Genomic DNA, 18,231 nt, shown 5'->3' on the forward strand with positions numbered 1-18,231 from the left:
AGGAAAATAAAGAATCACCATATGGTTAATATTTCAGACAGACAATCTTAATGGGGTGAGAAATAGGCTCTCACTAGCACCTTGTGAGCTTGCTGGAGATGCATCAGAAAACACTGAACAGATCAAGAGAGACAGACAGGGGGGAAAGAAAAACAAGGGTGCAGCATATTAGGTCACACATGGATATGTCATTGAAACCAGCAAATGTCTCTTTCTCCAAAATGGCTAATTATAAAAAACACATTGTGCACATTTGGCCAACTGCAATTAAACACCAATATATATTAGGAAAGGTACTGAGCAGACCAACCAGATTACCAGGACCTGCTTATTATCTTGTTTCTATGGCTGATCATGTGATAAGATTTAAGAACTCATAAGCATAGATGGCCAGCCTACCATGAAACATCAAAGAAATGGCAGGTTATCTTTGTTTTGTAAAGCTCAAAATGACACTTCAGCACATCAACACTTAAAAGACTATGGACAAGGTATTTGGTTAAAGAAGGCTTTGTACCAGTGATTTTGAAGGTTTGGCCATAGGAGAGACTCAGTATTTTTTTTTTTTTTAATGCAATGTGTCCATATGCAATAGAAATAATAAATACATTTTTTATGGACTAAATGTTTACTTGGTTAAAAACCATAAAATTATCTCTAATATTTATTTTTGAATGAGCCAGGATTACTCACTTTGGTTTTACCAATTAATTACTATTCTATCATACAGAACAATAATCTCACGACAGTATATTTTTCTACCGAAGCAGAAATAGATTTTGAAGATAACACTGTCAGCCTTAAAAAGAGTAATGAAAGAGTTAAACATACTGTAAAGCTTTTAAAGACTCCAAGTCAATAATACATATTTAGATTCAGTTGCACGCAGAGATATTTATTTCAGAATGTATGAATATCCATTTCTTCGTACCTATCCAGACCTGTACTGCCAGGTTCCATTTTTCCTGACACTAAGAATACTTAAGCAGGGCATTATTCTGTACTCCCTGTCTCTGATTGAGGTGTTGTTGGCACTAGAAACACTTGAAATGGAAACGGCAAGACCAAAGTTCCCTCTTGCCAAGTAAATGAAAAGACACTAATTTCCAAATATTTTATTACTTACATTAAGCACCAACCATGTGTTAGCAATGTACACAAGAGCAGATAGCTCCTTGCCTTAATAAGATGCTTTAAAATGTAAATATATTGTAGTAAGTCTAAACACTTATTTTATTATTGATTTAGGATTTTAAAACAATTTCTCAACGCTCCTGTAAAACTGAGTGCGTACAATAAGAATAAAAGCTCCTAGATAATACATCAGCTTCTTTGAAGAAAGGATTCTTCAACCCAGACACCTGAAAGTTTACTAAAAAGCAGGGAGGACTTCTTCAGCTTGACTGAAGTGTGAAGTTTATTTGTAAACACAGTTTATTTTTACAATTGCCATTTCTGAGCCTTTTGCTGCAAGAGGGTGGCTGTGTTTGAAAAAAGTGTCCACTGCTCACAGGCAGTATGGCAACCCAGCAGGAAAGAACAAAAACCTGTTTCCACACTACTTTAATCAAAGACAGATCTTCATGATTTAAGGAAAAAAAGCCACTCCTTTATTTCAATGCACCACTTGGACTTGTAAGACCTTTTGATCTTAGAAAAATGGGCTGGGGAACAGCCCCTCTCAGCTTCTGCCACCCTCTCATCTTTCTTCCTCCCAAACACCTGCAGCCAGCAGGCAACTTCTCTCCCTCTCCTTATCTTATCCTTTTGCACTCCTCGCTAAATCTGCTGCTTCAGCTCTTCTCCCAAAGTTTCCCACCAGACAACACTACCCATTAACTCCAAGTTGCGCCATCATAAGCTGCCTGGCTGTTGCATGTTCCCACTCCTACCCTTGAGTCTTCCAGGAAGTATTCATGCTTTTACATTGGGTTCCAATGTAGTAAGTCAAATTATTACTAAGACTGTTAGCAAGAACAAGTGGATTTTTTTTTACATAATGCATTTTGAGAGAGAATTTTAAAATGTAAAGAGTATTTCAGTGAAAAAACTTCCATGTTACACAGGAACATTTTAAGCAGCCACATTCAAATGAATATAAGGATGGCTATACCAATAGAAAAGGAAAGAAGAGAGAAAAAAAACAGGAGTCAGTATGGCAGAAAGGGTATTGGACTTTCTGTGGCTCTGCCACTGACCTGTTGCATGGCTTTGGTCAAGTCATTTTACCTCCCACACTTAGTTTGTCTTGTCTACTTAAGCTGTAGGATCTTTGGGACATGGGACTCTGCTCCACTCTCTGTTTCCACACCACCTATCACAGCAGGGCCAAATCTTGGCTGGGGCCTCTAAGAACTACTGTAATATAACAAACCACCACCACCACCATTTTGGTCCCTTGTGAAAAATCCTCATATGACTTAGAAACATCAACTACGTTTCATAATAAAATTTGTAACTTCATGCCACATATGTAGTCATGCTAAGAAGTGCTGACTGTTCATATTGCTGGGCTAGCAGAACATACTATTAATATTTTTCAAGAAGACCATTGAGAATATTTCCATACACATAATCTAAACACACACCCCTGCAGGTATCAAAACCTGCATCTACTATGACAGGGTAACAAAATGTCTGAAGACATCTAGATTGTATAATCTAAAATTAAAAATTCATTTGATATGGCATCTTGCATAATCTAGATATTCCAAAGCAGTTCTATTATTGTATTATATTGCACCAATGATTATGAGTTAGAAATTGGTATTGCAGTGACCGTACAGGCAAATATGGCAGTCACTATGTGTTGAGTAATAACAGAACATTCAGCATCGTGAGACTGGCTAGTTCAGCAATGGGTATAAGTCTTAATTTAAAAGACATTAGATGCTATAGAATTGAATACATTTTATTTATACTTTGTATAGGCTAGGGCTTTAAATTCTAGCTACGAAAGATGTCCTGCCACAGACACACTAAAAAACTGTTCCTCTTCAACTTATTCTGTTGAATTTACATAAATACCTTTGCCTGTCAGAAGAAGAGTAGGACTTTACAGCATTCTTCCATTTGTAAGTAATGGGGTATTTCTGTGGGTCAATCTCTACTCCTTCTACAGCTGCTAAGACATCACTATCCAGCTTTGACGGTTGTTCCCTAGAATATAAATGGTACTAGATGAAAACAGAGCTGTTAAACTTTTTAGACAAGACAATGTCCCCACACCCCAGTGTAGATATTTTGAAATGTTTTTAATAGGTACATGCATGTCAACTGGATTAGTTGCTCTTCACATTCAAATGGATCGTTTTCAAGCATGCTTTGATATAAGAAATAATGCCCATCCGTAGGGACATTCAATGTGCTTCACTGCAAAACAGTATTAGTAGTCAGATCAGAGGAAAGCTTGGAAAGTATCCTTAAATTCAGTTTCATATATGTTGAGAATGTGAAAGCTATTTAGAATTTAATCTAATTGAAATTAGGGATGTAAAGAGCGTTTAAACTATTAAAATTGTATCTGTTAAATGCGTAACCGTTAATGAGTTCACAACATAGGTGCGGGAATTGGGGGTGCTGCAGCACCCCTATATTTTAAGCGGAGCTCCGCTACTACCCCATATTCATGGCTCCGCTGCTGGCAGCCAGGGCCCCAGGTGCAGGGCCAGCACCTGGGACCCCATGTAAAACACAGGGTGCTGCAGCACCCCCCACACTCTTTAGTTCCGCGCCTATGACATTAGTTCCATGGCAGTGGTCCCGAAACAATGCGGAACCTAGTTCCACATACACTATGAAATGGAATTGCTGCAACGTTTTTAATGTGCACATTAGGCATTTAATCTTTAACTGAATACATTACCAGTAAGACTGACTGGTTAACATTTTACATCCCTAATTGAAAGGTTCATAACCAAGAACAAGCCTGCCTGACGAACAGGAGCTACCTCCAGGCTGAGGAGTCTGTTTGAAACCCTAGTACTGAAACAAAACCGCAGAGCTCTTTTCTTCATACTCAAATTCTTTTACACACAATCTTTAGAGAGCGTGAAAGGACTGCATCTTTACTGTAGGAACTGCAAAGCATTTTAAGGAGGTCTTTTTTCAAGTGATTATAACTGGTGTTTGAAACTTTTTTTGAAGAATTTCTTACAGCAAGGTTAAAAGCGTGTGGAACTAGTTTTGCATGTATGGATCAAAGGACAAAAAAGTAAAACAAAATCATATTAAACATCAATCCAATTCATACCCAAAGAGGAATAACTTGTCTGTATTTTCATTTGTTGGTGGAGTCTTCAAAAGAAATCTCTGAGAAGAGGGCTCTTGACACAAATAAGCAGCACACTCAGATTGCACTGCAAGACTGCCAAGCTGCTGCGTCTCTTTGTCCCAAATACCATGGTCCAATGACAGTCTCTCAGCTTCTGATGGTATTTTGTTTTCTGTCCTTAATTTTGTATCTCCAGGCTTTTCAGTAGTAGCTGGCTCAGAACAGCTTGCCATAGAAAGTGCTGAGCAGGTTTTACCCAGCTGGTCCTTGGATATTCTGACATGGCTCATTCCTTCAGCCAAAATTCTCTCATTCTCAGTTTTTGCAATGATTTTGTTTGATTTCACCACCAAAGATTCCCCTGCCACTGCTTCATCTTGGAAAGACAGTCTTTCAAATTCTGCCATTAAATTGGAGACTGGGGATATAAGGCACTCCTCTCCACCACGTGAATGTTTTCTGTCACTAGTTATCTTCTCATTAGTTACAGGGCTGCAAAATCCATTTTTGCTGGAAGAAACCCCCTTCTCATACTGCATGGAGAGGTCCGATGTTTCTATAATGTTTACTTTGTGCTCCATTGACAGTATGTCACACTCCGAAACTCCAATAGCATCTATACTAGATTCCTTAGACACAACAGGTGGGCTGTTATTCCGTGCTGCATTCTGTCTGTTTTTAATTTCTTCCAAGCTCATGTCGTCATCATCTTCATCTAAAAATGCTCCAACAGAAATGGAATTGCAGCACTTTTTACTTTTGCCTGCAAACAATTTTAATAAAAAGATATAAATAAGAGGCTTGACAACTGAAGTCCTATCAGATAAAACTAGAAACAGATCTATGGTCTTTATGGTTTAAGGTAATTCCATTATCGCATGTATGTATCCATTTATGGAGACCCTTTTATAATCTGATGTAAGTAATGGTATTAGTTAACCTAAGTAATCCTATCATCAAAAAATATACACATCTTGTTTGCAATGATCCTTTTTTATCGTATTCATCAGAGAGATGTTTCCTGTGCTTCTCACTTAAAGTGCCCGATTCACAGAAACAGACCAAGTTCCAAGATAAAATCAGAAGGCAGAATATGATGGCAAAAAGATATAGATGTAAGCTAACTATTAAGTTTGCCATGTCCTCCTACATACCAGAGGTTCCACTGAAGTTACAATAGGTACCTAAATATATACAGTCCTCTTTCAACAACAGGCAATGATATACACTTTACAGAATGTATTTATTTCTGCAACATGGACCTAGGTGAGCACATAAACTATTGCAGATCCTATTTCTACTACAATATTGCAATTAGAGATTACTGAAAAGTACACAGGAGTTTGATAGAGTACACTCACCTTTTACTGTTGGAGACAAAAAAGCATTCACTTTTTCTATGTTAAGAACATTAGGAGCGTGTCTGAGAAAGAAATTTAACATTGGACAAACCCTTTACTTTACTGCAACTGACTTGGTCGATGGTTAAGCTAGGAATTTTACCAAAGTATCTGCTTTAGCATCAAGTCTGTTGGTTTGAGAATACAGGACTTTAGATGTTAAAGGGAAAAAAAAATGGCAAAAGCAGCTCTTTGTTTCCAGGTCCACCTCTCTAAGTACATTGGGGAACCAGTTGCCATATTCATGCTCCTCTGAAGATTTAGCATAGGATCGCTTCACATACACGTTTATTTGGATAGAAATAATTAAACACACCACCAGCCAACTAGTAAGAGGAGAAATTCTGTAGGGCTGGTTTGTGTGTGCATCCACTCAAACTAATTAAAAGAGAAACTGGGAACAATTTGTGCAGTGAGACTTGTATAACCTGGGTTACAGGAAAAATACTTCCCTAATGGGGAACCACTTTGAAAAGGGATCTGTGCTTACAGCTGGTCAAAAAAATCTGTGTCAGAACAGATATCCATCAGAAAATGTCATTTCGACAAAACCAAAATGAAATTGATACAATTTCACAATACAAAGAAAATTACTGCAAGAATAAATTTTCTGGAAAAATATAAAACACATTTCATTTTGTTTCAGAATTATTTTCACTTTTATATTATATTTATATTATTTACATTACTTCATGATAGGTCAAAGTCATAGCATAATGTGTTTTAATTAAACACTGACAAAATGTCAGTTACACTGCAACAAACAGGAGACACTGATCTAGGCAATAAGAAAAGATGTTACTTCATATAGATTGAAACAGCTGCCCTTAATATTTAAAAATAGAATATTATGACTGTCATAATGACATGATGTCATACTACACTTTAATAATGACATAATGAAAATGTAAAAAGGAAAAAACCCAAAATTTTCCAAAACCAAATTTTTAGAATGATTTCCTCCCCCACCTGCGAATTTCCATTTTTGGGGAAATTTAAAAAAAAAAAAAATGTTTAGTTTTGTTCCAGTAAGGGACAAAAACAAATCCTGAAGCATCGGCATTTCCTGTGAAACGGAAATTCTGAGTTATGACCTGCAACCCATTAAATTGATACAAAAAGTTTGGATTTAGGCCTTTGTTAGTGTGTCTCCTCTGCCTACAACTGGATAGAATTATTTCTGTTTTAGAATGTTGACTGTACTTCACAAAGGAATTCCCAAACATTCTAAGTGAGAGCCTGGTCCACTGAAGTCAGTGAGAGTTTTGCCATTGACTTTAAAGAGGCCAAGATTTCAATCCAGAATCTGTAATCTAGTGAACAACAGCATGCAAGATGGAGAGTGTTTAATGATATATGATCTGGTAACCTCCCACACTTCTCTAAATTAATGTTTTTACACTGAAAGTAGAATATTTGAGTAACAGATTAATATCTGCAATTCAAAAAAAAAAATTAATTAAATGTGAACTCCAAGCCCTGCTCACAGTTTTTTCTTAAAGTAAATCGTTTACAATAATGTTTGCTCTTTTCTTACCAGAAGAATGTGGAGTTTTATATCTGTTGCAGGTTTCATTTTCTCCTGTTTCTTGCTGAGCCTTTTCGCTCATTTCCCGTTGACTCAGGTATTCTTCTAATTTTCGCAACCCCTCCTGGGAAGACAGATCAACAAAACATCCCAGAAATTCCCAGTATTCAACCCACGGGAACCCCAGCTCATGAGCTAACTCCCTGCAATAAATAAGATAAAACGAATAATTTGTGAAGACATAATATATTAGTATGACAATAAATTTAAAGAACATGTTTTATCACCTATTTCTAAGCCTCTGAAATTGTGAAACACATGTAAGAATTCTGTAACAACCAAGTTCTGCATCAGCAATAATATGTATCCCTCTCCATAACACATCAGGTGTTATCTCTAATTTCTTTCCTTTTTAGTAATCCTAAAGCTTTACTTATTAATCGTAAAAATGCCTCAGATTGTGATTTAAGATGACTGCATCTAGGCATCAGGTGGAGAAATGAATCAATTACTGGCATAGGCACTTCTTAGTTGAAGTCAATCAACATTTTTCATTTTTCAGAAAAAGGGTAATTTTAAAGAAAAGATAGACGCCACTCCTTGTTTTAAACAAGCTTAGATGCTTTAAAAGTTTTTACATTTGCGTGCTACCACAACACAGAAAATCTATCTTTTGTGGTGAGGATCCATGCATACCCACATTCACCTTTTACAAAGGTGAAAAGAAAAGGAGTACTTGTGGCACCTTAGAGACTAACCAATTTAAATTAATTGGCTTTCTTCATAATCTGAAATATTCTGAGAAATTAGGCAGAAGAGTGGGTGGGGTTTGAGAAAAGAGGTCTGGACATAATGCGGGTAACAGTTAAAAAATGTATTTCTTCTCCCCTTCCAAAGTACTGTAGTTAAATAGGTGGCCTACAATGTGCAGAACTACATAATCATGATGGTCCCTTCTGAATTTAAGGTCTATGGGTGTCATTTTTTGAGTGAAAGCATTTTTTATTTACACAAAAATACAATAAGGACCCAAACAAAATATACATTGTAAAATGTTTGTAGAAGAATTTTTGCTTTATGTAGCTTGTTCTTATGTTAACCATTAATGTGCCTTTAGTGATGGAGTTTTTTTAAATGATTTTCTGGCTAATTGCTAACACATTTCTTTCATGCTGAGATTTTCTTAGTACCTTCCAACTCTTTCAACTCCTCTTTCTGGATCGGATTTCCTGACATTGTGAAAGAAGCCTGCTCTCTCTCTAGGTGGAGTTTTCCAAAGCTTGCGAAATTCTTCTGCCTTCAAAACAAATTCAGAATGTAGACAATAAAAGTACATGCACCTTTAAGTACACTGCAGCTAAAGCCTCTCTACCTAGAAGCTTTTTTGCTTCAGACACACATTAGGTTGTTCAATGACGAATTTAGCTGTTCTTCAGTTGCATATATACAATTCAAGTTTAGCTATATACATTGCTCAACTATAACCACTTATAACTTATGTCTTTCATTTTAGACACAAAATTTCACCCCAACAGACTTGTTTATTGCTGTACACAATTGGTCTCATAAGCACCAATCTGGAAAGTGATATTAGGCATAACTATGAGAAGAGTTACCACAATTTAAAGCTTCCATTACCAACTTCTGTACTACAGCAAGTCACATATTGGGTTTGACGGACTTTTCTAGATTATCCGTAATTGTCAAATGGAAATCTCTTTTGTAGCTATAAGGTGGTGTATATATCTTCCTTGGAGGATTTTTTTTTTAAAAAGATAGTGTGTTTTCTCTAAGGCCTTGTATACCTAAGCTATTTACATTAATTATTGAATTTATTTTCCAGGAAATAGCACAGAAGGAAATCTATTGATTGGTGCACACCAGAGAACAGAAGACATACAATTTTAGTTTCTAAAATGTTAATTCTCTAAACTCACCTACATTTTTATCTCATTACATGTGAGCCAGCCAACATTAATAGCTGAGTGCTACATTTAGACGGTTAAGGGTATATGCCTGTGCCTAAAATAATGCATTATTTGTCTTTATGTCACAACTCCACAAGTTTTCAAAGAGTATAAATTTTGAATTTAAATGAATAAGTAAAAATGTAATCAAGAAAGGCTATTTAGAGGGAAAACAACACATTCTCAATAAGCCTGACACATCAAGTGGTCATAAAGTGTCAAAGGAAAAAGCTCTCAACCATGTGTAAGACACTAGTTTGAGTTAAGACACTTCCTCTAGCTCATCAACAGATGGAAAGCAGACAGCTCACGCATACCAGTGGTACATCTTGCTGGTGACACCACCTGCCAGAAGGGTTACACATGTTAATTAGTATTTCTAAAGGTGTCAGACTAATACGTTCAGATAATAAACTGATGAAATGTCTGAATTGTAGACAACAATTTTTGTATTAAAGATACCTTAATATTTACCTGCCATCATAACGATTATGTTTTCCTATAATTCCATTAGGATTTATTATTTTTTCAATTGGATAAACATTTTACTAGTCTACTCTAGCAAGATTAAGTGGTGATAAACTGATTCAAACATTTAATATCAGTTTTTAGTTAGAATATGCTAGATCTTTTGCCATTTCTAGCTATATGTTTTCATAAGTGCTTAACAGTTACCTCTAAAATCAGTTTTAGTTTCAGGCAGGGGAAACCAGGGCACTTATGTGCAAGGACTGTACAGATCCAGAAGATACATCAAGAGTCATCTTCGTCTTAGAATATTTAACTAGGGTCCCAGTAGGAAAACAAGAGTTTTCAACTATTCCTTTATTTTTACCACCTTTCCCCACTTCCTGATACACTCAGCCTCCTCAGATACCAAAGCTCCACAATAATCTGTTAAGAGGGTTCCAAAAAACATACAAACATACCACCACCCCTTCTCTGCATGGTAAAAATTCCCTCCGCCCCCCACAAAAAACATGGAAAGCAATGATGCTGAACCCTCAGTGGGGTCTCCAAAACTAACAAGCTATGCCAATGAAAGAGCCATCAGCTTGGGCTCAAATTACTATATTTTGAAAGCCACAAGAGAATTAGGAAAGCATCTGGTTTTATGACATCTTCGTTATATCCAGTGGTGAGCTGGTTTGCGCGAACCAGTTGTTAAATTTTGAAGTGGTTTTAGAGCCTTCCCTGCAGGGGGCACTGAGGCTTTGGGCTCTGGCCAGGAAGTGATGTAATTCCTCCTCCGGCCGCCGAGGGCACTGTGCTGAGCTATGTGGGCTGCTGCCTGGCCCTGGGCACGAGCCCTGTTGCTGCTGCTCCCCTGCCCCGGGGCTCTCGATGCTGCCTGGTGGGTCCCCGGCTGCTCTGCTGAGGCTGGGCTGCATCCTGCTGCTCTCCCCGTAAGTACTCACCACCCTGCCCGCAGCCAGCCCCTGCCTCCAGCCACCCCCGCACCCCGTGCCCTGCCTCCAGCCCCGTCTCCAGCCACCCCCCGCCTTGCCTGCAGCCACCCCCACACACCCTGCCTGCAGCCAGCCTCTGCTGCACCCCCTGCCCTGCCCGCACCAGCCCATCTACAGCCACCCCTGCACCCCCTGCCCGCAGCCAGGCCTGTCGCACCCCCTGCCCTGTATCCAGCCAACCTCTGCCGCACCCAGCCCCTGCCCTGCCCGCAGCCAGCCCATCTCCTGCCGCACCCAGCCCCTGCCCTGCCCGCAGCCAGCCTAGACCTCCAGTCAGCCCCTGCCCGCAGCCCCTGCCCTGCCCGCAGCCAGCCTAGACCTCCAGTCAGCCCCTGCCCGCAGCCCCTGCCCTGCCCGCAGCCAGCCTAGACCTCCAGTCAGCCCCTGCCCTATCTCCAGCCAGTCCCACACCCCCTTGCCTCCAGCTAGCCCTGCCACACGCCCGTCTGCAGCTGGCCCCATGTCCACTGGTGCCCTGCAGTTCCCAGGGCAGTAACCCTGCACACCTGCTTCAATGAGGTGGGCAGGGAGCAGCTGGGACCCACACATATGTGCACACCCTAGGGTGACCAGACAGCAAGTGTGAAAAATCAGGACAGGGGGTGAGGGGTAACAGGAGCCTATATAAGAAAAAGACCCCAAAATTGGGACTGTCCCTATAAAATCAGGACATCTGGTCACTCTAGCACACCCCCAGGGAGTGGTGGGGACCCACACGTGTGAAATGGAGCTCATTTCTACTTCAGGCCCATCTTTTTAAAAAAGAACTTTAGGCAGGGTTAACATACACCCGTATTTTCCCGGACAGGTCAGGCTTTTTGGTTCTTAAATTGCTGTCTGGGAGGAATTTTTAAAATTTAGACATATGGTAAATTTAGACATATGGAAAATACAGACATATGGTAACTCTGTTGGTACAAAAAAATACATACTGGGGCACATCCCTTAAATCAGAACTTTTTATAGGGAACCGGTTGTTAAGATTTTGGCAGCTCATCACTGATTATATCCTTACCTTGGAGGGAGTCATTGGGCCTGCAAAAGCTCTCACTGACAAGACTGGATCTTTGGGGCTTCCACTGTGTTTAGGTAAAGATGTAAGGGGGTTATCATCTGACTGATCAGGTGACCAAGGTGCACCAATCACTGGAGATGAGGAATTGCCTTCCGCTCGCAATAGTGGCACATAATATCGACCTAAAAATAAAATGATATGATTTTTTTTAAGAACCCAATGTTACACTAATTTGCTGCCTCTTTCTGGAATTATTTAAAACGTCAGTATATCTGCATGACTAGAAATTTCACTAGCAAAAAAGTCTTCATCTTTTAATAAAACTCACTGCTTCTAATACCAATTCAATGCTGAAGATTTTATTTTAGGTCCCTTTCTCACAAAAGAAGGAATTGCTGTACTGACATATCTGCTTCCCGAGGATCTTTAGCACTTTCAAAACCTGCATGCTGCAAAAACTTACACCCACAGATCTGGCATTTAAGGACAACCACAAGGAAACAAGATGAATCCCTCACTTTATGATGATTCCCTGTGCAGCCTTTTGTAATTGAGTAGCCTAAAATCTCTGTCTCAAATTCTTGATCAGTAAAATGAGGATAGTACCTACCTCACAAGGGTGTGAGGATTACTGTCTATTCTATAATCTCTAAATACTGATCAACAGGTCATCCAGTTTCTCTCATTGTAAGAGCCCTTTATATCAAAACCAAGGCAACTGGTCAACAGGAACACTACTAAACATAAATATGAAAGTATAAGACAGAATGACAACCAAATTAACATTTTTGGACGTTGTATACACAACGAAGATTACATATTAAATCTCTGAATACAAACCTTTCAAATATTCTCTTATTTTCTCTTTCAGTTCCACCGATTTATTTTTATTTCTTTCACAGATTACCTGTTAGAAGAAATGTTACTCTTAGTTAGCAAAGCCCACAACATGATCTTGTAATTCCCACGCCCATGTCTTTTTTGGAAACAAAAGGGTCCCCTGGTCCTTCAGACATACCACCCACCCACCAACCCACCCGCAAACTGCTTTTTTTTTTTTTTAAACCAGAAACACATTTCAGACTTTCCCATAAATAAGTTTTCTGTCAACATTCCAGTAAGAACCGTATGACTCGCCTCCACCAATGTGGAACACTGTGCACCAAATCAAAACTTGCAGCTTTCACATTCAAATCTAAAGTCCACAGGTTGGGTCAGGCCATTAAATGTAATACAACTTGGAGGTAGGAAATTCTAGGGAGCCACAAACTAGAACCTTCCCCCAGATGCAATCAATACTACAAATTTATTCCAGCACTAGAGATGGTATATTCTAACCCTAATAACCTGACATTCTCAAGCAAGAATCTATTGACGTTAGTCAGGGGATCTGTGCTTGAACCCTAAAAATCAAAAATTGTATTGATGTCCAACTGCAATCATCACAGTTCTGCACCCGATGCGGAAAAACTTACTTCTGCTGGAGTTTGACCATACTTGTTTTTTGGATTCTTTACAATGTCTGGGTGTGAGGTAAGCACATTAACCACATCCAGATTCCCAAACTTGCAAGCAAAATGCAATGGAGTATCAAATACCTACAACACAGGAAAAAAAAATTATACATATACCTTCATTGAACATTCCCAGCTTCTCATTCATTACCCAGACTTAGTATGTATTTGGAAGCATGATGTGACCAAACCCATATATTTATTTTATTTTATTTTTTCCCATCTTAAAAATAGAGCCATCACCATGATTAATCTACGGGGCGCTTTTTTTTAAAAAAAAAAAAAAGATTTTTAAAAAACAAATCAGGACACAACCTGATAATTTCTGCTACTAGAATCATAGAATATCAGGGTTGGAAGGGACCTCAGGAGGTCATCTAGTCCAACCCCCTGCTCAAAGCAGGACCAATCCCCAATTAAATCATCCCAGCCAGGGCTTTGTCAAGCCTGACCTTAAAAACTTCTAAGGAAGGAGATTCTACCACCTCCCTAGGTAACGCATTCCAGTGTTTCACCACCCTCCTAGTGAAAAAGTTTTTCCTAATATCCAACCTAAACCTCCCCCACTGCAACTTGAGACCATTACTCCTTGTCCTGTCCTCTTCTACCACTGAGAATAGTCTAGAACCATCCTCTCTGGAACCACCTCTCAGGTAGTTGAAAGCAGCTATCAAATCCCCCCTCATTCTTCTCTTCTGCAGACTAAACAATCCCAGTTCCCTCAGCCTCTCCTCATAAGTCATGTGTTCCAAACCCCTAATCATTTTTAGAAGTGACAATGCTCCATGCCACTCATGCTCTTCCTTTCATAACAAATGAGTGCCCTAGAAGACATTTAATTCTCACCATTTTATCCGGTGTATTAAGGTAAAGGTCAACTATATATCTAATGCGCTCCTGCAACATTACTTCGTCATCATCTGGATACATGAGCCGCATAAATTCAGGATTTTCCAAAGTGTCTAATAGCAACTGGCTGATGCCAGCTTGATTCTCCTTGGCAGCAACATGCATGACATTGTACCTACACCCTTCCTGCAAATAAAACACAAACATTAAGAACCATTTGAAATCTAAACAGCTTGCTTCCCTTGCTAAACTTAACTCATTTGACAGCAAAAACTAACTATGGGGGTATCATTCAGTCTTATTTTTAGATTTGTTTTTTGTTACTGGAAAATTTTTCCTTAAAGCAAAAAAACAAACAGTAAAAGCTCTTTTATCCGGCACTTCACCAACCGGCAAACTCTATAAACCAGCATTTCTGATCTGCACTGAAAGTCTGGTTTATAGTGCTGTTGATGCAGGGTTGGCAGGGGGCTGGGGTGTGGGAGAGGCTGAGGGGTGCCAGATGCGGGGTACTAAGCTCAGGCAACTCCCTGTCTCTGCTGTTGCTGGTAGAGGAATGGCCAGGCGGCTCTGCAGGCATGCTGTCTCCATTCCCGCTCCCTGAGTGCTGACTCTGTGGCTCCCAGCCCATTGGCCGGGAAACCATGGCCAATGGGAGCTGTGGGGGGTGGCACTTGCAGACAGAGCTGCCTGGCCATGCCTCCACCAGGAGCAGCACGGATGGGGAATGGCTAGAAGAGAGAGTGCCCCCCCCACCTGGCACCCCGAGCCCCCTCCCACACCCCAACCCAAGCCCCCTCCTGGACCCAAACTCCCTCCCAGAGTCTATGCCCCACAGCCTCTCCCACGCCCCTACCCCACACTCCAAACCCCTCCCTCTGAGTTAACCGGCATTTTTAATTTACCGGCAGCCCCCGTTCTTCCAGCATGATTGTTCTAAAAGCTTTTACTGTAGTTTAAAAATTAGTATGAAAACATTTTTAAGATGGCACATTGCACAATTTTGGTAAGATTTTAAAGTTATCCAAGTTATCCTTACAGCTGACGGTACTCTGGCCTTAAACCCACTAAATGCTTAGGACAGATTTAAGTAGAGAAAGGGGCCAGTATACCTTCAAAAGGAGCACCAAAGTATCACCTGACATACTGAGCTTCATAATCACTTCAACAAGAGAAAAATAAAGCCATAAATTTAAAGTTCAGTTTGCTATACATACTACAGATTTTACTGTATACTGCATATAAAATTCACTCTGATAAAGTGTCAGCCTACTGATAAATCTCCTCAGTTCTAAAGATTGTGGGTCCAGAGTTGCATTTTGGCAATTTTTTTCAGAGAGGAAACCATATAAGTAGTGCTTCATCAAGACGCCACAAGGACTTCTTAATGATCCAGCATTTGCCCTATGTTACAAACAGTTATTCCACTTAATGGGTTTCAAGTAATTCCAGCCTTCCTTAATACTACTGTACATGGTTGATAAGAGTTCATCATAATTGAATGATATAAAGCTAACCCAAGTCTCAGACACTGTACTCAACCTCTGCACTCCAGCCTCTTTGGAGTAGTTGTAAAACAAAATGGGCAAGAAACTGCAAACTTCTTATTTCAGGAAATAGTTAAGCAACCGTCCAACATTTTAAAAAATCCTGCAGGTTAATAATGCATGAAGGGAAAAAGTAGGGAACAGAATACTTAGGGAAAGTTAGAGAATTCTCAGGTTTCTGTTTGCTTTCAACTTACATTAGATCCCGTTCTAACAGAACTACTCTCTCGGCAATATCTTTAAGTGTTCATACTACTACAGGCTTGAATTCAACTCTGCTCCTAGCTTTCTGTCCATGTACATTAAAATTTAACTAGTACTATGAACTGAGAGGACTTCTTAGCAAAAATAAAGAATATTTTAAAATCCTAAGTCCACTTTTTATATTAGGAAAAGTATAGGTCTCATTTTATGTATTCTGGTAATTGAATCAAACATTCTTTAAGGAAAGCCATACCTACAAATGCTCTTACAGATAATGGCTTAAGAGTTTGGTTACTTATTAAGATACCAAGCAGGGATTTTAAACACACAGTTCTGATCTGAAAACAAAAAGTAAAAATGTATTAAGTACTGCAATACCTAACCCCTTAGTTTAATCCTTACATTGAAAGAGCTTCCAAAGGTATTTTTAGTGTTGGTGTAGAACTTTGGATCTGTGCACACCTTCACTACACTGGTTCTTTATATTAACAGCTAATTGTTTTCAGATTCAGTTTACTTTACTTTGTCTCTCCCTACCTTGGGGTTCATTTCATAGTGTCATTGTGTTCCATTAGCGTTCTCTCTCTCTCTCTCTAGCGTAGATGTACATAGCTTCAGACAACTTCCCTGTATCTTGTGTCCAAATAGCACGTCATTCAGTCCCCTACAGCAGGCATCATCAACTTTTGCATCAATACCAGGGACAGACGCACAAGGCTGCCAAAGCCTACACGGATATCAGCTGCACAAAGGCCTAAGGCACAGACTGTCAATAGTACTGGTGTTCACTGCTTTAACTCATTTGCCCTCTGTCATCCTGGGCAGAGACCCTGACATTCATTTGCTTTGAACTCCCATGGTCAACACTGCAACACTACTTCATTGTACTAAAGTGGATGGAAAAACTCGTGAGAGAAGCAATCTGGTTAAACAAAGACAGCAGGCCTATCGATATTTCCTTCTGCTCTGGGAAATGAATACACCAGCCACAACAGAACTGGGCTAACGGGATGCCTTCTCTGATTGCTTTCAGCATCTAGGGCAGAAAATGCTGCACAGTAGGTATCAAATAGGTTCCTCTTGATGTCGATCAAACTTATTTCTTCAGCAGAGGCAATGACTCACTTGAGTCAACGTCAACCAGACTGGCAAGTCCAGAGTAGCACGGAAGTCAGTAGCACATTAAAACACCAAAAGTGACACCACCTTAACCTGTTTTGGTGATGGTGATTCATCATGTCTAGCTGGGTGCCTATAGTTTGTTCAGGGACAACTTAAGCCCTATTCCATTGGAATGATGCCAAAAACTCCCCCAAACCTTGAAGCCCAGCTATGACTCTTCTCTAGGTCATTCAAGGCAACAGCTAAGGATACGATTTAGTCACAGAGGTCATGGATTCCATAACTTTAACAGACCTCCGTGACTCAGCTGTCAGCGGAGGGGGCGGAGCCGGGGCTGTGCATCCCCAACCCACGTCTTCAGCGAAAGCTGGGGCTGTATGCCCCCCTTGCAGCTGTGGCAGGAGCCAGGGCTGTATGCCCCACCTCTCACCATGGCTTCAGCAGGGGCTGGAGCCATGGCTGTGCATCCCCCTTCATCCTCCACAGCTACAGCCAGAGTTGGGCGCCACCCACCTCCTCCCATGGCAGCAGCAGAGGTTGGAGACGGGGCTGTGAACCCACCCGTGGTGGTATAGCTGGGGCTTGTCGTTTTCCCCCACATGGGGTTCCAGCTATCATTCCTCCTTCCACCTCTCCCAGCCCTCGCTCCCCTGTTATTTTTAGTAAGTCACAGACTGGTCACAGCTCCTGTGAATTATTGTTTATTGCCCGCAACCTGTCTGTGACTTTACTGAAAATAACCATGACAAAATCTTAACCTAACCTTAGCAATAGCCTACAAATTCATCCTGACTTACGGAAGTATCAGGATTCAGCCAGCAGGATCTTCAAGAGCTTTCTATAGGAAAAGACTGCTCATGGTGACGTACTTGAAAAAAATCTAACAGCCACTCCAGTTACAGAATAATAGAAATATAGGGCTGAAAGGGAACTTGAGAGGCCATCAAGTTCAGCCTCCTGTGAGAGCCCTGACCTAGTGACTTTCAACTGATCTGCCTCTCACCTCCTCCTGAACCTCAGAACAAATGTATATATTCTTGATGTATAGCACAACAGTTCCTCCTTCCCCAACCCGCCTGTCCTTCCTGAAAAAAAACTATATCCCTCCATATCAATATTCCAGTCATGAGACTTATCCCAAGTACCTGCAATGCCAACTAAGTGATAATTTAGCTTATGTAGGAATACTTCCAGTTCTTCCTGTTTATTCCCTATACTCCTTGCATTTATGTTTAGACATATAAGATGTTGAGCAGGTTCGTTCACTGATTTCACTCGTTGCTGTGATGACCCTACTGTGATTTTCCATGTCCTCCCACATCTAGCTCTCTGTTAAGGTTGCC

The 18,231-nt window shown here is 40.2% G+C and overlaps 1 protein-coding gene across 4 annotated transcripts in view; it reads right to left on the minus strand.

Annotated features, from left to right (window-relative positions):
• The window catches only part of ANKLE2 (ankyrin repeat and LEM domain containing 2), a 31,523-nt gene that overhangs the window by 3,439 nt on the left and 9,853 nt on the right, over positions 1-18,231 (minus strand). For 3 of the 4 annotated variants that reach the window (XM_073312454.2, XM_073312451.2, XM_073312455.2), the window contains exons 5-12: positions 14,013-14,201; positions 13,128-13,250; positions 12,493-12,559; positions 11,653-11,834; positions 8,392-8,498; positions 7,211-7,404; positions 4,253-5,036; positions 3,028-3,159 (exon numbers count right to left, since the gene is read on the minus strand). In XM_073312454.2, the coding sequence (XP_073168555.1) occupies positions 3,028-3,159; positions 4,253-5,036; positions 7,211-7,404; positions 8,392-8,498; positions 11,653-11,834; positions 12,493-12,559; positions 13,128-13,250; positions 14,013-14,201 (1,778 nt within the window). Of the gene's footprint in view, positions 1-7; positions 2,108-3,027; positions 3,160-4,252; positions 5,037-7,210; positions 7,405-8,391; positions 8,499-11,652; positions 11,835-12,492; positions 12,560-13,127; positions 13,251-14,012; positions 14,202-18,231 lie in introns of those variants that run through there. The other variant, XM_073312452.1, reaches the window with a different exon arrangement.

This window comes from Lepidochelys kempii, chromosome 15 (genome assembly GCF_965140285.1).
Source record: "Lepidochelys kempii isolate rLepKem1 chromosome 15, rLepKem1.hap1, whole genome shotgun sequence".
Classification (NCBI taxonomy): domain Eukaryota; kingdom Metazoa; phylum Chordata; order Testudines; family Cheloniidae; genus Lepidochelys; species Lepidochelys kempii.